Source organism: Carassius carassius, chromosome 2 (genome assembly GCF_963082965.1).
Source record: "Carassius carassius chromosome 2, fCarCar2.1, whole genome shotgun sequence".
Lineage (NCBI taxonomy): Eukaryota > Metazoa > Chordata > Actinopteri > Cypriniformes > Cyprinidae > Carassius > Carassius carassius.
Window position 1 is genome coordinate 48131846 of NC_081756.1, and position 23820 is coordinate 48155665.

A 23820-nucleotide genomic window follows, 5' to 3' on the forward strand; every position below is an offset into this window, starting at 1 on the left:
CCATTTAATTGCGTTACGAATTCTCTGTAATGTACAGCCATCATTACAAACACACTTGATGCTACCATAGATGTACTTCTCTGAAAAGATCAGCATTTCAGCACTATAATCGGGTTTTGTGGGTGTGTGTGTGTTATATATTTTTTTTGATATGGTCAACTGCTGCTATCAAAGATAGTCCCCTGATTTTTTTTTTTTTTTTTCTTGCTGCTTCTTTGGAGAAGAGTAGGTGAAGTCTGTGAAAAGACATCCGCACAAAAAGCTGAATGCAGTGAAATATGTGTTGTACATTTACTTGATATTTATTACAATTATTTATGACTGCATTAAGTTTATCCAGTCTTACCTCTGCGCATCTGGAACAAACACTGGTGTGAGAATGAATCTACAGAGGTGTTGAACTTCAGGAGTTTCTGTGTCACCAAAATAAAACATTGATGTATTACAGAACAGTGTCTTTCTCCGGTTTGTGTGCATAGACTTCCTGTTTAATACTTTGATTTGAATCGGACAGTTTTTTGTTTTGTTTATTAACTCAACGATTGTTTCAGGGTTTCTGTGAATTTCATCTCAACTTTCATTCGCTTCCAGTTATTTTTAGCTGCTCAGAACGGTCTATTTAGCAGAAGTTATAGACAGAACTCATTTTATTTTCATTAAATAACATACAATCAAAAACAATAATTTAACCCTCTGGTGCCGTGCTGCAATTTTAGACCGAAAAAAAAAGCATTGGAAGGTCTTCAGTTTAATTCTGTCAAACCTGTAAATACCCTAAAAGCAGACTGGGATAGTTTTATTGAATCGGAGTCTGATTGTGTTGTATCTAATGTGTGTCAGATGACAGTCTGATAGAGGAGGGAGAGTGTGGACGCTTGTTTGCTGTAGTTTTTAGTCAATATGAGGTTGATACAGGCATAATCCAAGAAAAAATTAAACATTTAAAACAAAAGTGTTTTGATCTCTGTGTGTAAAAAAAAAATAAAAAAAACCCACTTTGGTCTATTATCTTTTGTGGATGTTTCAGAGCCCATCAGTAGAGCTTATGTTATATTACACCAGAAATAATCATGTCTCCCAGACATTATTCAGCCACAGACCTCATTAAGAATCAACAGCATTGATGTTTGACCAAAGCTGTTTTAACCTGCCAATGCCGTTTCTGTTCGAGACCATGGAAACGAAATCATTTTTGGCTTGAGCAGAACAACACACACCAGGTCCTTGGCCCCCTCTGCGTACACCTTCATAACTATTGATTTGACATCATTATTCATAATGATTCATAAGGTTTACACATGATTCTGGAAAACAAATGTATATATTTTATTCACACCTGTGTTAACTTCATTAAATAGATTTAGTTTGTAGCAGCACTGGTATCTGAATAAAACAAGTCGGCTACAAGTGTTCCTTGAACAAGCCTTTAATAAGCACATCATTTGTTCAGACGGATGTAATAAGGTCTTGCTTTCACAGGAGTTTATTAAAACCAAGCCAAATGCAGCTCTTCCGAAGTCATTTACCTTCTAGCTTTAACAGGAACTCCATGGCACTGATATTTAATATTATTATTATTGTGTTATCCATTACCATTGCACTTATAAGAGGGAATGTCGTGATCCAAAAAGTACTGAAGGTCCTAAAACATCTTCTGATTCAGCTGTCAATGACTTCTATTAATATGATCAAATTTCCCTACAACTCTTTTATAGCTATTTATAGACGTGGCTTTCATTTGGTGAGGAACTGATAACAAAGGAGTCCTATTTTACAGTTTCAAATGAATAATACTGAAGGAGTTCACTTTACAGGAAGGTTTTAGGAGTGAATTATGCTGGTACACTTGTAAAACGCTACAGACAACAAGACATCATCACAAGCAGCTGGGATAACAGATTCGTTCGTCTCATTGAACTGGTCACCGTTAATAAGTTTTACTAATATTTTATGAGAATGCATGGTTTTGTGCAATAAAAAATATCCTCTATAAAGCCTGAAGCGCAGCAGCAAGAGCAGCAAAACGGATGAAAGCCTCATCTAAAGCATCCAAAATCCTCAATATCTGGAAAATAATTTTAGCATTTTATACTGTACAGTTTTTTTCTTAAATCGGTTCTTCTTCTGTGCATCAGTCTGGTGAAATGCAACACAAAATCAGGTCATGTGCATCAAGTTACAAGCCTCAGTCAGTCAATCTTCATTTCATTTGTCAGATATATTAGTCTTTGATATTATTTCTCATATATTCATGTAGCGTAGTGGTAATATACACTGCTGTGTTGTAGTTATTATTCCAGGTAGATGTCTTCCGTTGGACACGAGACCTCCACAAACTCTTTATAGTACAAATGGAAAGCTTTCCTGTTAAAGAAGACAGAGAATACACTAATAAGTGTAACTTCATTCAAATGAAGTTTCTAAACAAACGTTAATGTTGGCTTGACAAAGCCTTGGAAAATAACTTGCAAAAAAATATTTAAAAACGTATATTTTGAATACTTCACTCAATAAAATGCCATTAAAATGTCTTAACATTGTTAAGACATATAAACAAGTTGCTAATATGTTTTAGCACATTGGTAGTATGTATTAGCATATCACAGTCTGTGTCCAGATCAGAGGGTTACTGCAGTCACCCGGATCCAGTACGTATCCAGACCAGATGCTGGATCAGCACCTAGAAAGGACCTCTACATCCCTGAAAGACAGCGGAGACCAGGACAACTAGAGCCCCAGATACAGATCCCCTGTAAGGACCTTGTCTCAAAGGAGCACCAGGACAAGACCACAGGAAACAGATGATTCTTCTGCACAATCTGACTTTGCTGCAGCCTGGAATTGAACAACTGGTTTCGTCTGGTCGTCTGGCCCCCCAACTGAGCCTGGTTTCTCCCAAGGTTTTTTTCTCCATTCTGTCACCGATGGAGTTTTGGCATGGGCGGATCTACAGGGGGCAAGGGGGGGCAGTATTGTATTGTATGCTAAAGACGATTCAGCATCAGCAAAAACAGCGAGTCTATTACGTTAGGCAAAATCAGCGGTCAAATCGCTCCCTCGTGATTTGTAAGAGCACTCTTCTCTTTGATTAGCCTGATTTTGATTTTAGTAAAGACAAGAACAGCTTAATAAAAAATATAAAATATTGAGGGGCAAGCGCTAGGGCTGAGCTAATGGGGCTTAAGCCCCGAAAGTTTTTAGTAAAGCCCCGAATATTTTGTTAAATTGTCTTTCTCACAGAGCAAAACAATTCATCAGAAAAACAAATGTGAATAAGATTACAGCGGCCGCGATTAACTAATCATGAACAGTGCATATTACATTTTTATTTATATTTTTCCCTTTGCATTAAAGGTACTGGTTGACGTGCTTTTGCAACGTTGAGCATTGTAGCCAATCAAAGACATGTCTGTTGATCACATCGGCCAATCAGAGGCGTTTAAATGAGTCTCTGTGCTGAAGATGTGCTTTGCGCGAGCTCACCGAGTTCACGTTCGCAAACCTGTCATTATTATTGGCAATAAACTTAAGATGCAGATAAGAGATTCACTTGATATTATTATTGATGCTGCTCTGATGCACTACATTACGCAACGCTCTGTTTGTTGTTAGGAAGACTAAAAGTTCAGCGGTCTAGCTCATCAATGTCAAAATTATTAATTAACAAATGCCTGGTAAAATGTAAGTAGATAATTTAATATTTGACTGTTTTACAATAGAAAAGTTCAACTTTTTTTATCTATTTATTAAATTTTGCCTTTTTGAATTGAAAATATGCTATAATTTCCTTGATTCATTTATGTAAATTAAAAATAAAATATTAGTTGCAAATAGTTACAATTATTTCACTAATACAACAAGCCTTTCTTTTTCTTTATTCCCTTAAATCGCTTTAATAATTAATTAATTACTTTAAATAAAAATACCCAATTTTAGTTTGGGCTGTTACGTTACAACACACAATACAGTGCCAGTTAGGAGATCGATCATTTGATTAGCTAAGCCTAAGCAGTCCTATTAAATCCAATTCCTCTCAGATATCACAGCAATGAAACCAGGTTACAACTGGGGAAATAACAAATACAATAGAATTAAGTAGTCTAAACATAACTGGTGTGTGTGTTGTGAATTAAAAAACGTTGTAGTGTGTAAGGGCATCATTAAACAATAACTACTGTAGTTTAAAAGTGTTTTTGTGTTTTTTTTAAAGCAATTCATATATAAGGATTCCATGTACCCCTGCCACCCTGCCAAGACCTCTTGCCACCCCTTTGCCCCCCCATGCAAAATTTTCTAGATCCGCCACTGAGTTTTGGTTCCTTGCCGCTGTCGCCTCTGGCTTGCTTAGTTGGGGACACTTCATCTACAGCGATATCGTTGACTTGATTGCAAATAAATGCACAGACACTATTTAATTGAATAGAGATGACATAACTGAATTCAATGATGAACTGCCTTTAACTATCATTTTTTCATTATTGACACTGTTTTCCTAATGAATGTTGTTCAGTTGCTTTGACGCAATGTATTTTGTTTAAAGCGCTATATAAATAAAGGTGACTTTGACTTTGACTTGCAAGATGTGACGTGTTTAAAACGTCTCTAGCTTGTTTTAACATGTTGCTATCAGTTTAACACATTGCAAGCACGATTTGACATGTTAGCAGGATTTAACACATTGCTGCCATATTTTAAGATATTGCTAGCATAATTTGACGTTTCAACACGTCTAGCATGTTTTAACGCTGCTAGCATATGATTTAGCATTTTAAAATTAAGATTTAACACTGTTAACAAGATTTAACATGTTGCTAGCATGATTGAACATGTTATAGCATGTTGCTAGCATAGTTTCGTATGTTGATAGCATGTTCTAACATGTTGCTAGTATGAGTTCAAATGTTGTGAGCATGATTAAGCATGTTGCTAGCATGATTTAGCATGTTTTAACATGCTGCTAGCATAGTTTAATGTTGCTTGAATGATTTCACACATTGCTAACATTTTAACTTGTTGTTAATATGATATTACACATTGCTAGCATGTTTTAACATGTTGCGAGCATGATTTAAAAAATTTTAGCATGTGGCTTGTATGATTTCACACAATGCTAGCATGATTTAACATGTTACTAACATGATTTGACATGTTACTAACGTTTTAACATTACTTGCATAGTTTAACATGGTGCTAACATTAATTCACACATTGCTATCATGTTTTTTGGCATGTTGCTAACATGATTTAGCATGTTGCAACACTGAAAGCATGTTTTAAAATAAACTCTATAGGCCTATGTGTTATTGTACAAAAGTTTTGACCCCCTCAGTTAAAGTCTATGGGACTTGTCTAGTTTTGATTGTTTGTTAAACAAAATCCATAAGTCTGAGTGAGCCGAGTTTTTCGGATGTAACTTGAAAACAAAAGAAGAAAAGAAGAAGCAGCAGCTGAAGTAACAGACCAGCATCATCTTTGTCAAGCCAACATGAGACTCGGACTGACCTGACGGACTCTGCGAGCGGTTTAGTTGAGCTCTCCGACACAAAGACATGACAGGCGAACCTCTCATCAGCTGGGTGTTTGGTGATGAAGCCAAAATACCTGTGCAGAGATGTATTTTCAGCATCATTACTCCAGTCTTCATTGTAATATACTGATTTGCTGCTAAAGAAACAATTCTGATTATCATCAATGATGAAAACAGTCATGATGATGAATATTTTTATGGAAACCGTGATAAATTTTCTTTCTAAAAACAATCTTACTGACCCCAAGCCTTTGAAAGGTGGTGTATATGTGAATGAATAATAATAAAAACCATCATCATCGTCACTGAAAATGGAAAGGTTGCCAGTAAACGCTCAACTTACTTCTTGTTTCTGGGATGGTAGCCACAGAATGAGACATTTTTCAAGTGGAAGAAGTGACTGTATTGGCTGCTCTGTGGAAACACATTCATAATACAATTAGAGTCCACAAACACCTGCACCTCCAGGGTTCCCACACCTTTACAACAATCAACTACCGATTCCCACTTTTCTAGTTTTTCATGATTACTGGATACATTCAGAACATTTTTAAAAGTTATTATTAACATGCTTACGACATACTAGTATATTACATGTTAGTAACTTGTTATCAATGCTACAAACATGCCAGTCACTTGTCAATCATGTTAACAACATGTTAGTAGTATGCTAATCTTGCTAGCAAAATGTTAATCATGCTAGAAACATAGTAAAAACATGTTAATAATGCTAGAATCATGCTAGTCACTTGTCAATCATGTTAACAATGTTAATAACATGCTAATCATGCTAGCAACAGGCTAGTAACATGCCAATCATGCTAGTGACATGCTAGTCATTTGCTAATCATGTTAGTAGCATGGTAATCATGGTAGCAAAATGTTAATCAGGCTAAAAACATGCTAGCGACATGCTAGTCACTTGTTAATCGTGTTAACAATATTAGTAACATGATAATCATGCTAGCAACAGGCTAGTAACATGCTTATCATGCTAGAAACATATAGCGAAATGCTAGTAAACATGTTAATCATGTCAGTGACATGCTAGTCATTTGCTAATCATGTTAATAGCATGCTATCATGCAAGCAAAATGTTAATCAGTTAAAACATGCTAGCGACATGCTAGTCACTTGTTAATCATGTTAACAACATTTTAGTAGCATATTAATCATGCTAGCGACATTCTAGTAACTTGCTAATCATGCTAGAAACATGCTAGCGACGTGCTAGTAACATGCCAATCATGCTAACAAAATGTTAATCAGGCTAAAAACATGCTAGCGACATGCTAGTAACTTGTTAATCATGTAAGAAACATGCTCACTTGTTAATCATGTTAACAACAAGTTAGTAGCATATTAATCATGCTAGCGACATGCTAGTAACTTGCTAATCATGCCAGGAACATGCTAGCAACAGGCTGATCATGCTAAAAACATGCTAATCGTGCTATAAACATTTTATCTAATCTATCAAAATTTTCAAACTGCAGACTTTACAACTGCTTTTACAACTGCTTTAAACTTTAAGGCTAGCCTTTTTTTTAAGCAAACTTTTTTTCTGACAAACTTTTTTAACTAGTTTTAAAGGTTATTTCTTTTCTAGATCAGTTCATGTGTAATGTTTGTAGATTTCATTATTCAGCTAAATATTCGACAAATAGCCAACAGTATTATTCTTCATTCTTTGCTTGAAATTCTTAATTTTTAAGTTGCAAGTCTTTAAAGTATAAATACAGCATGGAGAGGAGATGCTCGATGCAGAGCCGTGTTTGAAGGCGATCAGAAAACAAACATTGTTAATGCAGGAGATTGCTTTTACCATGCTGAAATCATCCTGCACCGTGAGTTTCAGCCCCTTCACGTTGATCTCCAGGACGCAGGACGAGGGAGGATTGTACAGTACAGTCAGTCTCCTGTTCATCGCAATCTGGACTCAATCATAAACAACCGATATCAGTCTAATCAAGGATAGATGAAGACCATCATTTGCTCTATGATCAAGATTTATGTATTTGAATCGCAGCTTAAATGTGCACCCATTTGGGTTACACAGTTAAACAAATTAATAAACCTAATGTGATGCATATTTGTCAGTCAGGCATAAATAGTTACAATTTCATCACTAAAACAACGACAACAAAACATAATGGCCTGATTTATTATTAATTGTTTGCATTTTGTTTTATATTACTTAAACTGTAATTTTTGCATTTTGAAATAATTTTGAATTTTATTTAAGATTATATTTATTCAAATAGCTTAGAATCAGCATAAACCTGTTAAAAAGTAAGGACATGGTTACAATTATGAGCAATATTAAAATGCATGAGATCGTGTGATCAGATGATGACACATACAAACCTGATTATAATATTAAAACACATTCAGTTTATTAACACTAGTACAGAAATTTGATCTGTTTCAAATATGCATCACATTCAGTCTGATTACATTATGTTAAAACTGTTTAATATAAATGGATGGAAATGTAATATGCAATTCAAATTTATAAACCTTTAATTTAAACCTAAATATTATTTTTTTTGTGTGTACATTGTTTTCATGTAAAAACAATAAGTTTAAACAATAAGAATAAAAGTTTCACACAAAAATGCAAGAATTATTATTATTATTATTTTACTTACAGTGAAATGTAATGTAAGTCTTCAACAAACCTTTTGCATAGCTGCACACAAAACATCATTGCCTTTGTGATTCAGCACTTGAACCGAGCCGAGAAATTTCATGCTATATTTCTCCATCCATTCAGTACTTTCCACTAATGAGAAAAAGACATTCAAACAGGATTTAAGTTATCAAAGCCAAGACACATTTGCTTCTATATTATGAAATCAATACAACTTCAGCCGTAAAGCAGCTTGAAAAATATAAAAGGTTAGTCCATTAATGTTGTTTCAGTTTAGTTCAATAACAGTGTAAATGTTGCAAAGTTCATTCGTTATGAACCAAACTTATAACGCAACTCTAAAGAAGACAATACTGTCGTTATTGTCATCTGAGAAACTCCAGTGTTTTACAAAGTAAAATCATTTCATCTCCAGCTCTTACCGTTTGAAGTGAGCTCTTGCTCCTTGAAGACCTCAGTGGCGTAATAAGCGGGAAAGATGCCGCGTGCGCCGCTTCTCATGTTGTAGCCCTCGTACCAGTGATCCTCGTCCTGCAGCTCCACCAGCAGAGGGTCGTTGACCTCCAGCTCCAGCTCGTCATCATGACGAGGGACAAACCTGCCGAAAACACTTCGCTTGTCTATCTGTTTTCATCTCTGATGGTGAGATCTGTGTCTCGTCTGTGTCCCAGTGACTTACCACTCAGCAAGACACTAAACGTGTTTGCATTAACACTGCACACTTTCCACCTTTAAAAATTAGTGGTTTGATCTTTCAGACATCATATTAAAAGGAGTGACATCATTAAAAATCATATAAACATAAGGTAACTTTAACTTATGACCACTGATCAGACATTCCCCCTATATCTATGTATCTTTAAGTAAATGAATTTCTTATAGCGTGTGAACTTATAGGCTGTTGATTCATTCAGGACATGATCATTTAAATATATGAATGCATTTTACAGTAACAGGTGTGTTTCAGTCTGATTTACCTGTATACGGCTCTATGGGTCTGTTCTCTCTCTTCTCCGTTAATTATGCAGGAAAACAAGCCAAAGGATTCTGTACCTAAAGACATCAGCAAACAGTGTTTCAGACGATTAATGCACTGCATGCTAATTATGGCCATATCCTAGTCTATTCTTACCCATAATTGACATTTTAATAATGAACTTTTATTAAATTGATGTGAACATGTATAAGTTTCATGGTTTTAATTAATTAGACATGCTTTTTGGTTAATAAACTTTAATTTAACTATTAAAAAGGAATGGAGAAAAAATAAAAAACAGAATCCAGAAAAATTCAAACGGAAATAATGGAATTTGGAAAAAAATAAAACGGAATTTAGGAAGAAATAAAACGGATTTCAGCAGATAGAGGTTCATCTTGGTGGATGTTGAAATCTCCAAGCATAACTAGGGGAGTATCATCCTCAGGAAAGCTTGAGAGCAGCACATCTAATTCATCCAAAAAGTTACCCAGTGGTCCTTGGGGTTGATAGACAACTACAAAATGTATTTTAAGAGGGTAGGTAACAGTAACTGAATGAGATTCAAAGCAGCTGTTGATACCCAAAGATAGTAAAGGATTAAATTGAACAAAAAGGGTGATTTTTTTCCCCTATTTAAAGCTCATATATTTCTTGTTTTGTTTTTTGTACTGTAGATTATTTTCTCATCCAGAGCTTTTGGGGAAGGCAGTGGCCCCTTGATTCCAAACGCTCCTGACATCCAGTAATCCAAGCACTACTAAAACAAACTGTGATCTTCCACGTCACATCACGACTGCAACCAGAGCACTGCTCTTCTGGAACAATTATCACCACCGTTCAGCGTCAGCAGAACAATGCAGTAAAGAGCTTAATATCTAGAGATTTCATTGAAAACACAAAGTTTGGAATAATCAGGTTTTTGAAAGAAGTCTCATGTGTTCACCAGGGCTGCATTTATTTGATCAAAAATACAGTAAAAATATTACTATTGTAAAATATTATTACAATTTAAAATAGATTTCTATGTGAATATGTTGTAATGTATCCCTGTGATGCAGCGCTGTATTTTCAGCATCATTCCCCCAGTCTTCAGTGTCACATGATCTTCAGAAATATTTCTAATATGCTGATTTGCTGCTCAAGTATTATCAATTATTATTGGTGCTCAAGTATTAATAATGATTCTGGTAACTCTTTATTTTAAAGTGTCCTTGTTAAATATGTTACATGTATTTACTATTATGATAACAGTGAATTATGTATAATTACATGCAAGTTACCCAAAGCTAAAGCCTAACAATATAGTTAGCACATGCAGTTAATTCATATTACTCAGCAATTAAACTTATAATCACACTCTAAGAAGAACACCTTAAAATAAGATTCTTATTATTCATTCATATTTCTGCTTAATATTTTTAACAATCTCTGATGAACAGAGAAAATTCAAAAGAACAGCATTTATTTGAAAATCTTTTGTAAAATTATAAGAATAAATGCATTTACTGTCACAGGTTGATTTCTGAAGATCATGCGACACTGAATACTAAAGATGCAGAAAATTCAGCAGTGCATCACAGGAATAAATTACATTTGGACCGATTTTCACTTAGAAAAAAGCTTTTTGAAATTTAAAAAAAAATCCTATTTTTACTGTTTTTTCGATCAAATAAATGCAGCCCTGGTGAGCAGAAGAGACTTATTTCAAACACACACACACACACACACAAACGTAGTTGTTCTAAACTTTTGACTGGTAGTGTACACATGATAAAAGTATATGACATGTCACTTACTGGAGGAGCGTGAGCAGCTATTCATGAAAACATTAAGGAATTTCCGAGAAAACTGCATGTCGGCTTCAGGTGTGGAGTCCTCTGACAGACCCGGTTTGATCCCGCTTTGATTTCCTTCATCCTCCTCATCCTCTTTCTCAAGAGCCGACTCGTATGGAGAGGAGACACAGTTATCGTAGACGGTGGCCGAGTCGCTGTCATCACTGTATCTGTGATAACACTCTTTCAAGCTGACGAGCTCCAGCTGATCGTGCTCGTCCACCACCAGCGTGTATTTGACCGAATCGTACGAAAGTCCACTCGCGTCCGAGTTGCTCATGGAAGTCTGCAGCGTTCCCGATAAACCCTCTCCAGCGCCGCAGTCTCTGTAACACAGATCTTCAGCTCCAGCTGCTTCTTCTTCTTCACTGTCAGGGTCCACAGCAGCCAAAGCCTCCACACAGGAGGAATAGGACGGCGGCTGCAGATCCTGTTCGCTGTACGGAGGGGGAGCTTCGTTGTCAGAGCTGTCTGCGATCACTTGGGAAAGCGCTGGTGTTATCTCCTGCTCCGGAGCCTCAGTGCAGCGCTGTATGGGCGTCAGAAAGATCTCCTCCGTAGGCTCAAGCCGGACGTCTGTGTGATAACGGATGCGCTCGCAGTGGCCCGCTTCTCGGTGCACGTCTCTGGCTTTGTAAGGTGGAGCAGGAGCTCGAGTGTGTTTGGAGGGGCAACTGTTGGGTTTGTCAGTCGAGGTGCCGCAGTCTTTCATTTGAGTCCGAGTCTGTCCCGGCTGGTGCTTCTCCTCGTCGCTCAGACACGTGTGTTCACGAGAAGGTGCCAGCTCACCTGGTTACAGGAGGATCGTGCACCAAAAAGTGAATTGATAGACAAGTGAATGCACTCACACAAACATAACATAAATATGGCAGTGCATTCGAGTTATTCTGTAAAAATGAAGTTTTAAGATCAGGGGTAATGGTACATAGTAACATGCTGAGTAATAAAACTAAAATGGCTTGTTTTGTTCTTTGAAACAGACAGACCAAGATAATAGGTACGCCTGTGTGACCCATTGTTTGGCTTGACCGCGCATGCAAACGTGTTTTTGTAGATGACTCGACTAAATCAAATTCACATGAGCGCAGTTGGCAGCAAAACATGACTGGCCTTTTGTCATTGAGACAACAGAGCAAGCAAAGTTTGGCACACAGTCAGTTAGCTGCTAATCTACAAATTTGACCAAAAAATGCAACAACAAAGTATTCACATTGTACCAAAAATGCAACTTTATCATACTGATTGTGAAACTATTAAAATATCTAATTCAAATTGTAACATAATTGCAGATAAAATCATGCAAATGAAATAAAAGGCCACTTAAGTGACTTTAAAGAGGGACTCCACTTTCATGACTGTTTCCCTTTAAAAGAGTTCCCTGTCAAATAAAATGTTTAAGTATGTCTAAAATGGATGTTTATACAATCTTTTGTTGTGCTTTAAAGAATAATTATTTTGATCTGTTGTCTAACATACTAAGCACATGTGAAGTACTTGATTATATTTTAAATGTAGTGTGTTATTTTATTTTGCATTTAATTTATTTTAAATGTACTATATTGCAAATCTGTATAATTACATATATATTTAAATTAATTGCATATTGTAAAAATTAAGTATATAGTTGTGTACCTTTACCATAAACATACATTCAGCAGTACTTAAGCCATATTTCAAAAGACAATAGAATCGTGAAATTACATATGAAGATGTACTTAAGTCCTACTTAAGTGGGTAAAAAAAGCACTCTTGCATTTATTATATATTTAAACTACAGTACATTTTCATTCAATTGTAATTAATGTGCAATTAAGAGTCTGAAAACATTACAGTTACGCTTTATTTTAAGGTGTCCTTGTTACAGTGTAATTATACATTTAAGTACTGAGTAATATTAATTAACTACATGTACTTACTGTATGATTAGGTTTAGGACTAGGGTTTAGCTTAGGGTTACTTGCATTTAATTATGCATTATTAATTGTTATTATAATAGCAAGTATATGTAACCTGTAACAAGGACACCTTAAAATAAAGTGTTACCAATTTTAAGTGTTACCACTTAAGTATATTCTTTTAAAGTATGTTATATCCAATATAAGCACTCTTTTCTGATTCTATGTAGAGAACACAAGTCATGCCAGCTTCCCGAATAAGACTTAACAAGCACTCACACGTAAACGGAGATCGCTCCACTCACCTGTTTTAAGAGGTGGCAAGGTCTGGGAGATTTTCTGCTGCCAGCTGTACTTCTTCGCAAACGAGTTGTTGTTTAAAGTGTCCTGTTGATGGGATGCAACAGACAGGCTATAGCATACTAATATAGAGCTTCTGCAGTATACAGCATGCAAACTGCATAAATAACCTCGGATGCACTGCGTACAGTATCCCACAATGCAATCTTCTCTACTTCAATTAACTGGAAGTATTAGAAATCTTTTCTTTATGCATTATTTGATCAGACCCGAGGGGTCAAGGTCGTCCTGGGTAGCTTGGCCAGTTTTTGCACTTAAAGCAGTCACATATTTTCTCAGGGTAACAAAATAAGCAACTTTGACTGCTGTGTCATTATTTCTGCACTGAATGAATTCTGGGAGCGATGTGTGAGAGGCGAACGTGTTTCTTTCAGCGTTTCAGCTCGCGCTGGCCTCGACTCACAGCGTTCAGTCAAACACATAATGACAACCAAATATCAAGCCACTGAATAACAATGACACGCTCGTACTTTATTGTGCAGTGGGGCCCAAACCACTAACAAGTTACAATACAGGACTGTGTTCTAGACATAACAAAACCGCTATGTTTGCTGTATTTTCAGACAAGAGCCATTCAAGGGAACGCAAACTGCAGTTTATAAGCTACATTTAGAAATTGTGTTGTGCATGTGTTATGACTAAATTTTTTGGGGAAAAAATAGGACATTTATTTAAGTATGATTTTTCAGTACTCTTTCTAAAATGTTAAAGTATTTAGATACTCCCATATCATTAAAAGTTGATTCATCACCTTTTAAGTTTACAGTTGTTCTTTAAACCTTATATCATTTGACTTTTTTTGTATTTTAAGCGTCTTTTTTAAATCAAACAACTTTGTCAAGAACCTTGTGCTTTAGTAGCATTAAAATTACCTCTCAAATGCTTTTCTTTCCCAGATGCTTTTTGTACACACACACACATACACACACACACATTCATACATATATATATATATATATATATACAGTTCAATTTTACAGTTCGAAATGCCCTTCATTTGAAGCATAACACTTTAAATAATTTTGCATGCCTTATGTGTATATGTTTATGATTACACAAAATGGGTGTTACGTACTCTGTTATAAAATGCAGACCAGACAGAAAACATTAAAAAGCAGGTTCTTGATAAATACTCTCACTCACAGATCATTTGAACTCATTTTAAGTTCTCTACGAACAAGAAATGACAACATCCTTATCCTTAGTATCAAATGTGCACTTGTAGTGTACTTCAAAAGACATAAAGTTATACTTGCAGATAATATAAGATACATTTAAATATATTCTTTAATAATATATTATTTCTATAATAAGTGCTCTTTTTTTCAAGTGCACTTTTTTAAAAGGGATAAAATAAGTCATTAAATCCAGTTTGACCGGTTCGGGACTTTTTGCTAGCTTGATTGATGAGCGTTATTGCATTTACATGGTATAACACCATTATATCACTCAATAATATTTAGTTTGCACTGTCAATTATTTTATTTTCTGAAATGTTAGGATGCACTTCTTCAGAGAAAATGCACCTGCAGTATTTCTAGTGTTTCATATTGTTATCTCATTACCTGAGTCCGCGGCACCTGTGGGAATAAGTTGAGAGTGGTGGGTCTTTTGGGACGGTAGGCATCCATGCTGATAGGAACGGAAGAATCCATCGAGGCTTTGCCGTCGTGTCGACAAGCCACTCTCTGGCTCCTATCAGCAGCATCAGTAAGATGTGCGGGATGTGTCTCTGCCTGGATCTGACCCGCTGCGCCTGCCTCCACCTTCTCCAGGCCACTATTGTGTGTCTGGATCACATGATCCTGCAGGGATTGGAAAGATCGGCCGTCAGTCACAGAAGAGAGTGAATGAGAAAATAAGAGAGGGGAGATGACATCAGACTAGGGCTTTTTCAGAGAACAAGAGACGGGAAGGGGTTTGGTACAAAGACTATTCATATGGGTGTTTACTCACTGCATTACAATGAGACTCACTAACACTAGAGCTCAGCCTGCTCTCTGTGCACAAGTTTGCCAGATTTGTACAGATTTCGATTTAGATCGAACTGTAAGATCCTGTGGAGTGGATTTATGAAAACAACTAAATAATAATTTACTGATTTCATAAATGTATGCATTTCTGCATCACAGGAATAAATTACATTTTAAATTAAATTCAAATAGAAGAAAACTGTTCCTTTAAATCGTAGTAATGTAATAATACTGCCTTTGTGAGCATAGGAGACTTTAGAATAGTATAATATTACTGTAAGCAAACCCTGGTACAGTCGTCTGTGCAGAGTTATAGCTGTAAAAACAAACAATGACAGACAAATCCACAAAAACCTTCCATTCGAGAACAGTGAGAAAACAATAATGACGTGTATCTCATTCCATGTCATTAAAAATATAAGGTTATTTTAATTGTAGTAGTAATGCAATAACATAATGTGTTACTTTAGTATTTTTAACTACTATTTAAGGATAAATTAACAAACATGCATTGCATAGCAGTGTTATATAGCTGATAACCATCAAGGTATTATTTTTCACATAATCAATCTGAAATGCACCATCACACAATTTTGCTATTTTACATAAGGTCCTACATTCCATTATGTTTTCATTTATTATGTGTTTCCTTAAAATAATCTTTAATTCTTTAATACTCTGTTGATTGTCTGACTAGACGCCATTCATGAATGAGACTGAGTCACTCGCTGGGCTCCACCTAGAGGTGTGATGACGTACTGCACAGGCATGTCACTTCCGGAACAAAGAATTGGTAAACAAGGTTTTTTTTTTCAGATTCAAAAGATTCTCTGGGAATATGAATTATAATAATAAGTATTAATAACAGCAGCAAGAAGAGATTGCAGTGTCTGTTAGATGATGTTCAGTAATCCTCACTATGTTAAGATCTATGTTAAGCAAGATCTTTTCTCACCTTGATGTCAGAGTTGTTGCGCCTGGGCCTCAGTACAAACTCATCAGCGATTTCTGTGATTTCAGACAGGTCCTCATCTTCAAACCCATCCAAACCGATGTCCTGGGTCAACCTAGAAGAACCAAAGCATTTAATGATAAAGGGGGCGCTAGTGAGTTGTTTCTTCATTTTTAAATGCAAAGAAGTGCGCTTTATTGTATTGAATGAGCACTTGTAGTGTACTTCAAATCTTAAAAGTTTACAAAAAAAATGAGTGCCAGGAAATATAATATTAAAATGTAATTAAATTAAAAGCCACTTAAGTGACTTAAAGAGAGACACTTTTATGACTGTTTAACACACTTAAGTAAACTTTCAAAAAGTAATAATATCAAATTAAAGGTTATCATTTAAAGTACATTTTAAATCATCCTGTTTTAAGAATCTTATGCTATTTTGATGTTGACTAACAAAATAAATCACATGTAAAGTATTATGTAGTGTGTTATTCAATATTATGACTTTGTTAATATATTTTAAAAGCAATAAAGCTTTAAATTGAAACATCTTCATTACAAATCTGTGATATGCAAATATTTAAATACATGACATTATTTATTATATATATGACATTTAAGTACAGTCTAAGTACAACCCGAATTCCGGAAAAGTTGGGACGTTTTTTAAATTTTAATTAAATGAAAACTAAAAGACTTTCAAATCACATGAGCCAATATTTTATTCACAATAGAACATAGATAACATAGCAAATGTTTAAACTGAGAAAGTTTACAATTTTATGCACAAAATGAGCTCATTTCTATTTTGATTTCTGCTACAGGTCTCAAAATAGTTGGGACGGGGCATGTTTACCATGGTGTAGCATCTCCTTTTCTTTTCAAAACAGTTTGAAGACGTCTGGGGATTGAGGCTATGAGTTGCTGGAGTTTTGCTGTTGGAATTTGGTCCCATTCTTGCCTTATATAGATTTCCAGCTGCTGAAGAGTTCGTGGTCGTCTTTGATGTATTTTTCGTTTAATGATGCACAAATGTTCTTTATAGGCGAAAGATCTGGACTGCAGGCAGGCCAGGTTAGCACCCAGACTCTTCTACGACGAAGCCATGCTGTTGTTATAGCTGCAGTATGTGGTTTTGCATTGTCCTGCTGAAATAAACAAGGCCTTCCCTGAAATAGACGTTGTTTGGAGGGAAGCATATGTTGCTCTAAAACCTTTATATACCTTTCAGCATTCACAGAGCCTTCCAAAACATGCAAGCTGCCCATACCGTATGCACTTATGCACCCCCATACCATCAGAGATGCTGGCTTTTGAACTGAACGCTGATAACATGCTGGAAGGTCTCCCTCCTCTTTAGCCCGGAGGACACGGCGTCCGTGATTTCCAACAAGAATGTCAAATTTGGACTCGTCTGACCATAAAACACTATTCCACTTTGAAATAGTCCATTTTAAATGAGCCTTGGCCCACAGGACACGACGGCGCTTCTGGACCATGTTCACAAATGGCTTCCTTTTTGCATGATAGAGCTTTAGTTGGCATCTGCTGATGGCACGGCGGATTGTGTTTACCGACAGTGGTTTCTGAAAGTATTCCTGGGCCCATTTAGTAATGTCATTGACACTGTCATGATTCTGCCTTCATGTCCTGATTTTTCTCTAGTCTTGTGGCAGGATCATGACAGGCCCGTGTTTTGTGTACAAGCACATGGCCTTGTCTTTGGGCCATGTGCTTGCGTTGTCTTGTCATGTAACCCCGCCCCCCTTGTGATCCTCATTTTGTAATTAATAGCGTATCAGTTCCACCTGTTGTGTTCATTACTAGTCTCCCTTTATAACCTCGTGTGTTTCTCTGTCCTTTGTCGGTTCATTACCAAACGTTGTTTAAGATTGTCAATCATTGTCTGATATTGTCAAATACTGTCTACATTGCGTGTCTACCTGTGTGAGATCTGTCAGTGAGTAAGTCTTGTCTAAGTAGTAGTGTGATCCTGTTTTTGTTATAGTGTAGTTTGTCAAGTGTTAGTCTAGTTTATCTCTCGTCAGTCTTGCCCTTGTTTTGCCCCCTCGTGGGTTTTGTTTTCCTGTTTTGTGTACAATAAACTGTGTTGCTGTGACAACAGTCTGCATTTGGGTTCATCCTCCACCATCCACATAACAGAATGAACCGACCAAAAAGGAACCCAGCAGACAGTATGTCCTCCCTGCTCCGGCGACAATCACAGATACGTGAACAATGCTGGTTGATGTCCCCCACCGACAGAGAGAGGGTCAACCTTCCAGTCCCGTCCCAGGGTGAGTGGATCCTGAAGAATTATGCCCAACTCTGGGATCGTTTCTCTCGGGAGAAGCCACAGAGTCCCACCGTGTTGTCGCCACCAGCCAAGCTGCCCGTTATCCTGGAGGGTCGGGTCCTGGCTGGTGTTTCTCTAGGGGACCATGCTCACTCTACTTCGTCCGAGGTCCCATCCACTCCTGTGGATCTTCGAGGCAAACGAGGAAGACGGACTTCGTGGGATTCTCTGTCGGAGTCATCCTCGGCTGAGTCCGCGCCGTCTGAGACTGCCCGTCCGACGCAAGTCACAGATCCCGCTGAGCTTCACCAACCGGCCACATGTCCGGCTCTGTCTTCCACACCGCGACCTAAGAGGAAGAGGAGGAGAAAGGGAGCCTCTCGCCCTTCATCTCTGCCGGTCCCGGAGCCCGCTACTGCAAGCGCTGTTCCGGAGCCCGCTACTGCAAGCGCTGTTCCAGAGCCCGCTACTGCAAGCGCTGTTCCAGAGCCCGCTACTGCAAGCGCTGTTCCAGAGCCCGCTACTGCAAGCGCTGTTCCAGAGCCCTCTACTGCAAGCGCTGTTCCAGAGCCCGCTACTGCAAGCGCTGTTCCAGAGCCCGTCCCAGAGCCCGCTATCATGAGTACCGCAGAGAGAGTCGCGGCCGATTCAGCTGCTGAAGCTGTCTTGCGGGCTGTTTCCGCGCATCAAGAGATGCCTGTCCTCGTCGCTGCTGACACTTTGGCAGAATATCTAAAGCGTCTTGTCCAGATTCTCGAAGCCCCTGGCAAGTCTGTCATGTCTAGTACTGAGTCCAAAGATTCCGTGAGCGCCGAACCCCAGTCAGCTGCCGTGAGCGCCGAACCCCAGTCAGCTGCCGTGAGCGCCGAACCCCAGTCAGCTGCCGTGAGCGCCATACCCCAGTCAGCTGCCGTGAGCGCAGTACCCCAATCTGCTGCGGATGATGATCTCCCCGATGTAGAGATGGGGAGCGCTGATACTGAGCCGTCGTTGGGGGGCTCTATTCTTGCTTCTGCTCCAATATCACCCGCAGTATACCCAGTCTTGTCTTCTGTCGTGTTGCCTCCTGTCTCCCCTGTCAAGCTGTCTACTGTTTCCCCCAAGTCATCCCCTCATGTGTCTCCAGCCAAGTTCCCCCGGAGTCCCAGTCCTCAGTCCTCGTCCCGGAGACCCAAGACCCCCAGTCCTCCCATCCACCCTGGACTGCCCTCTAAGGACTTTGTGCTTCCCCCACCTCCTCTGCCTTGTTTATTGTTTTTGATTTTGCACCCTAACCCTGTGATTGTTTTTTCATGTTTGCCTTTAGTGTTATTTGTCATGTTTTGTTGGTTTGTGTCTTTGTCCCAGTCGGTCGTGTCCCGTGTTTGATGTTCCCTTGAGGAGCGTCTTGAAAGCCGCTCCTTAAGGGAGGGGTTCTGTCATGATTCTGCCTTCATGTCCTGATTTTTCTCTAGTCTTGTGGCAGGATCATGACAGGCCCGTGTTTTGTGTACAAGCACATGGCCTTGTCTTTTTTGTAATTAATAGCGTATCAGTTCCACCTGTTGTGTTCATTACTAGTCTCCCTTTATAACCTCGTGTGTTTCTCTGTCCTTTGTCGGTTCATTACCAAACGTTGTTTAAGATTGTCAATCATTGTCTGATATTGTCAAATACTGTCTACATTGCGTGTCTACCTGTGTGAGATCTGTCAGTGAGTAAGTCTTGTCTAAGTAGTAGTGTGATCCTGTTTTTGTTATAGTGTAGTTTGTCAAGTGTTAGTCTAGTTTATCTCTCGTCAGTCTTGCCCTTGTTTTGCCCCCTCGTGGGTTTTGTTTTCCTGTTTTGTGTACAATAAACTGTGTTGCTGTGACAACAGTCTGCATTTGGGTTCATCCTCCACCATCCACATAACAGACACAATCATGCCGATGAGTAATGCAGTGTCGTCTGAGAGCCCGAAGACCACGGGCATCCAATAAAGGTCTCCGGCCTTGTCCCTTACGCACAGAGATTTCTCCAGTTTCTCTGAATCTTTTGATGATGTTATGCACTGTAGATGATGAGATTTGCAAAGCCTTTGCAATTTGACGTTGAGGAACATTGTTTTTAAAGTTTTCCACAATTTCTTTACGCAGTCTTTCACAGATTGGAGAGCCTCTGCCCATCTTTACTTCTGAGAGACTCTGCTTCTCTAAGACAAAGCTTTTATAGCTAATCATGTTACAGACCTGATATCAATTAACTTAATTAATCACTAGATGTTCTCCCAGCTGAATCTTTTCAAAACTGCTTGCTTTTTTAGCCATTTGTTGCCCTTGTGCCAACTTCTTTGAGACCTGTAGCAGGCATTAAATTTTAAATGAGATAATTAAGTGGATAAAAGTGTAAAATTTCTCAGTTTAAACATTTGCTACATTATCTATGTCCTATTGTGAATAAAATATTGGCTCATGTGATTTGAAATTCCTTTAGTTTTCATTTTATTAAATTTTAAAAAACGTCCCAACTTTTCCGGAATTCGGGTTGTAATAATGAACTTACATAAAGATGTACTTAAGTCCAACTTAAGTGGGTCAAAAACACTTAAAAACACTCTTAATTTATTTGCACGTAAATAAAATGTAAACTATAATACATTTTCATTTAATTACAATAATCCTACAGGTAAATGTCCACAAAACATTACATATTCTTTTTAAGTGCATTGCTTCCCAAATAAGTACTTATTTTAAATGTATGCTGAAGGGTACTACTGTTTCACAAGGGTTTTAATAGAATCGTCTTATGTTAAACGTTATTCTTGCTCTGTATTAAGCTACTGAATGAAAAATGTTTCAGTTGCTGCATGTAAAATGTCTTTTTATTTGTCAAATAGAAAGCAAACACTATGTGAGCACCACTACAGGAAGTTATGCCAACGTGATATATCAGTTTATTACAAATCTGTGTTTGGATTGTAGATTGATGTGCAAAAATAAAAGTAAAGCATGTTAGCATAAGGATGAGACAACAACATGTGAAAAAACTATTATATAGTGTATATTTTGAGAACATTTTCTGAATGCATTTATGGCAGGAAGCAGTGACTTGGCAAACGTCACAGGTCACCTGACAATGACACCATGATGGATGTAGTTCATCCGCATTTTATTTATACTCCACACATTCACGCTTATTTTAGTAACAGCTCTCCTCAGATGCAGCACACACATGATTTCAGAAGAACAGCTCGTGTCTCTGTGTGAGATGAAAGAGCTCATGGTGTACAACATGCACATTCTCAGTCCCTTTCAGAATAAAAGTCTTCTGTCTGACATTGCAATTAACAGAATCTGTATTATAAGATGCACTAGTTAAAAAGACTGCAGGTGAAGACTGAATTGTGCCCATACAGATTTATATTAATGTCAGCGTATGAACAAACCATTGGCAAAGAACAGGAATTCCATTGCAATACTGAAAATAATATTGCATAAACATTGGCATAACAGACTGTTGCTATGTAACAAAACAACTATCTGCTATGGATGCTGCATCTGCAGCTCATCAAAACACATGCACTAACACAGAAACATTTCATATATTCTACTACTAAAAACACAAGCTTGAAGAGTAAAAGAGCCTCATACCATTTCTCCCATTGCTCCTCTGTCCATTCCTCTTTGCCATCACCGTTGGAGTCCATTCTGTGAGCAGTGCAGCATGGGATTGTGTTGACATCTGGTCAGAGCTCGGCACCTGCCATTCCAGCCGCTCTATTTACACTCACTTTAGACTTACTTCAAAGGACAACATCACATGCTGCTCCAGCATCATGCATACACTGTAGAACAACAACGTCTTGACGGATGCTGCATTTTCTCACTGTATCTCTCTGCTCTTGCTCATGTGTTCACCTGCATCCTCACTGTGCGAAGAAAAATCTGAGCTTTGCAGAGTCAGCGCTGAGAGAGATGCTGCATGACAGTGTCCTTCTGCGTATACATAATAATAATCATGCAGTCGTGTGATTTACAACATCACCCCTCCTCTCTGCTTCTTGTCTCCAATGTCGCCCATCCCCCATCTCTCTCTCTCTCGCTCTTGCATCACCGTCTCACCAGTGGATCCACTGCAGTGAATGGGTGCCGTCAGAATGAGAGTCCAAACAGCTGATAAATACATCACAATAATCCACAAGTAATCCACACCACTCCAGTCCATCAGATAATGTCTGGAGAAAAGAAAAACTGAAACAAATCCATCATGAAGATGTTTGTAGCTTCAAAGAATCGCTTCCTGTTAAAATATGAGTCTATAATCCATAATAACTCTTCATCCAGTGAAAAAGTCTCTCCTATATTTGTTTAAAGCCGTTTTGGCTTGTAAACAGTGCTTGATCTGTGCAGATTTCTCTCCCGATTCAGACCAGAACACTTTTTCACTGGAGGAAGAGTTATTATGGATTTTATAGACTCATATTTTAGCAGGAAGCAATGCTCTGATGGATTTGTTTCAGCTTTTCACCCCTCAAGACATTAAGTGATGGACTGGAGTGCTGTGGATTACTGTGATGTTTCTATCAGCTGTTAAGAGGTCTCTAATTCTGACGGCACCCATTCACTGCAGAGCATCCATTGATGAGACACTGATGCAATTCTACAAATCTGATAAAGAAACAAACTCATCTACATCTCGGATGGCCTGAGGGTGAATACATTTTCAGCAAACTTCATTTTTGGTTGAACTGTTCCTTTAAAACTATTTATTTTGTATTCTAACTCTCTTACAAATAAAGGTTCTTTACAAGCATTGATGGTTCCTTGAAGAACCTTCGACATCCATGGAAATTTCCATTGCACAAAATGTTTTTAAGATGTGTAAAAAAGCGGTTCTTTTGATAATTGAAATGGTCTTGACACCAAGGAAGAAAGAGAGAGAAAAAAGAGATTTCACTGAAAGGTTTTTTAAAGAATGGCTCTTCGAATTCTTGTGGAACCTTTATTTTGATGTTAAGAAAAGCTTAAACTGAAGATTCTTCTTCTACTATAAAGAAGCTTTGGACCAATGGAAAGGTTCCATGAATGAAGAAAATAATTCTGCAGGAACTATTCATAGACAGTAAAAGAAATGGACACAGCGACACCATTGGATTCAACGGAGACAAGTGAAGTCAATTAGAAGCACGCACTTCCTGTGCGTCGAGCGAACTGCGCAGACTCAAACTGAGCTTGATGGCGTAAATGTCATGTGAGCAACCTGTCTGACAATTTTAAGTCTTCTAATCGCTGTGCCAAGAGAAATCTGAATCACCCACCGAATCTTGCAGAGACGGCGATCGTGAACATGAGCCAATTTTGGTAAGTATTCTGATTAATTATTTTGTCATT

General features: G+C 37.8%; 1 protein-coding gene across 1 annotated transcript; it reads right to left on the reverse strand.

Moving 5' to 3' along the window:
- Positions 1-1410: 1410 nt before the first annotated feature.
- mapk8ip1b (mitogen-activated protein kinase 8 interacting protein 1b) lies at positions 1411-22514 on the reverse strand. The gene is made up of 12 exons (XM_059518292.1): positions 22081-22514; positions 16178-16289; positions 14815-15054; positions 13195-13276; positions 10956-11783; positions 9158-9233; positions 8603-8778; positions 8209-8312; positions 7353-7460; positions 5871-5941; positions 5503-5601; positions 1411-2364 (listed from the first exon to the last, which is right to left on the reverse strand). Exons 1-12 carry the CDS (start codon positions 22134-22136, stop codon positions 2292-2294), a joined length of 2025 nt encoding a protein of 674 aa, XP_059374275.1. The 5' UTR covers positions 22137-22514; the 3' UTR covers positions 1411-2291.
- Between the last annotated feature and the right edge of the window lie 1306 nt (positions 22515-23820).

Bases quoted from the DNA above. Each gene is read 5' to 3' on its own strand.
- mapk8ip1b (XM_059518292.1), bottom strand. From the start codon at position 22,136: ATGGACTCCAACGGTGATGGCAAAGAGGAATGGACAGAGGAGCAATGG. The intron at 13,277-14,814 runs GTAATGAGATAA...TCCCATCAACAG, and splicing joins CACAGGTGCCGCGGACTCAG to GACACTTTAAACAACAACTC. The intron at 8,313-8,602 runs GTAAGAGCTGGA...TTTTCTCATTAG, and splicing joins GCAAGAGCTCACTTCAAACG to TGGAAAGTACTGAATGGATG.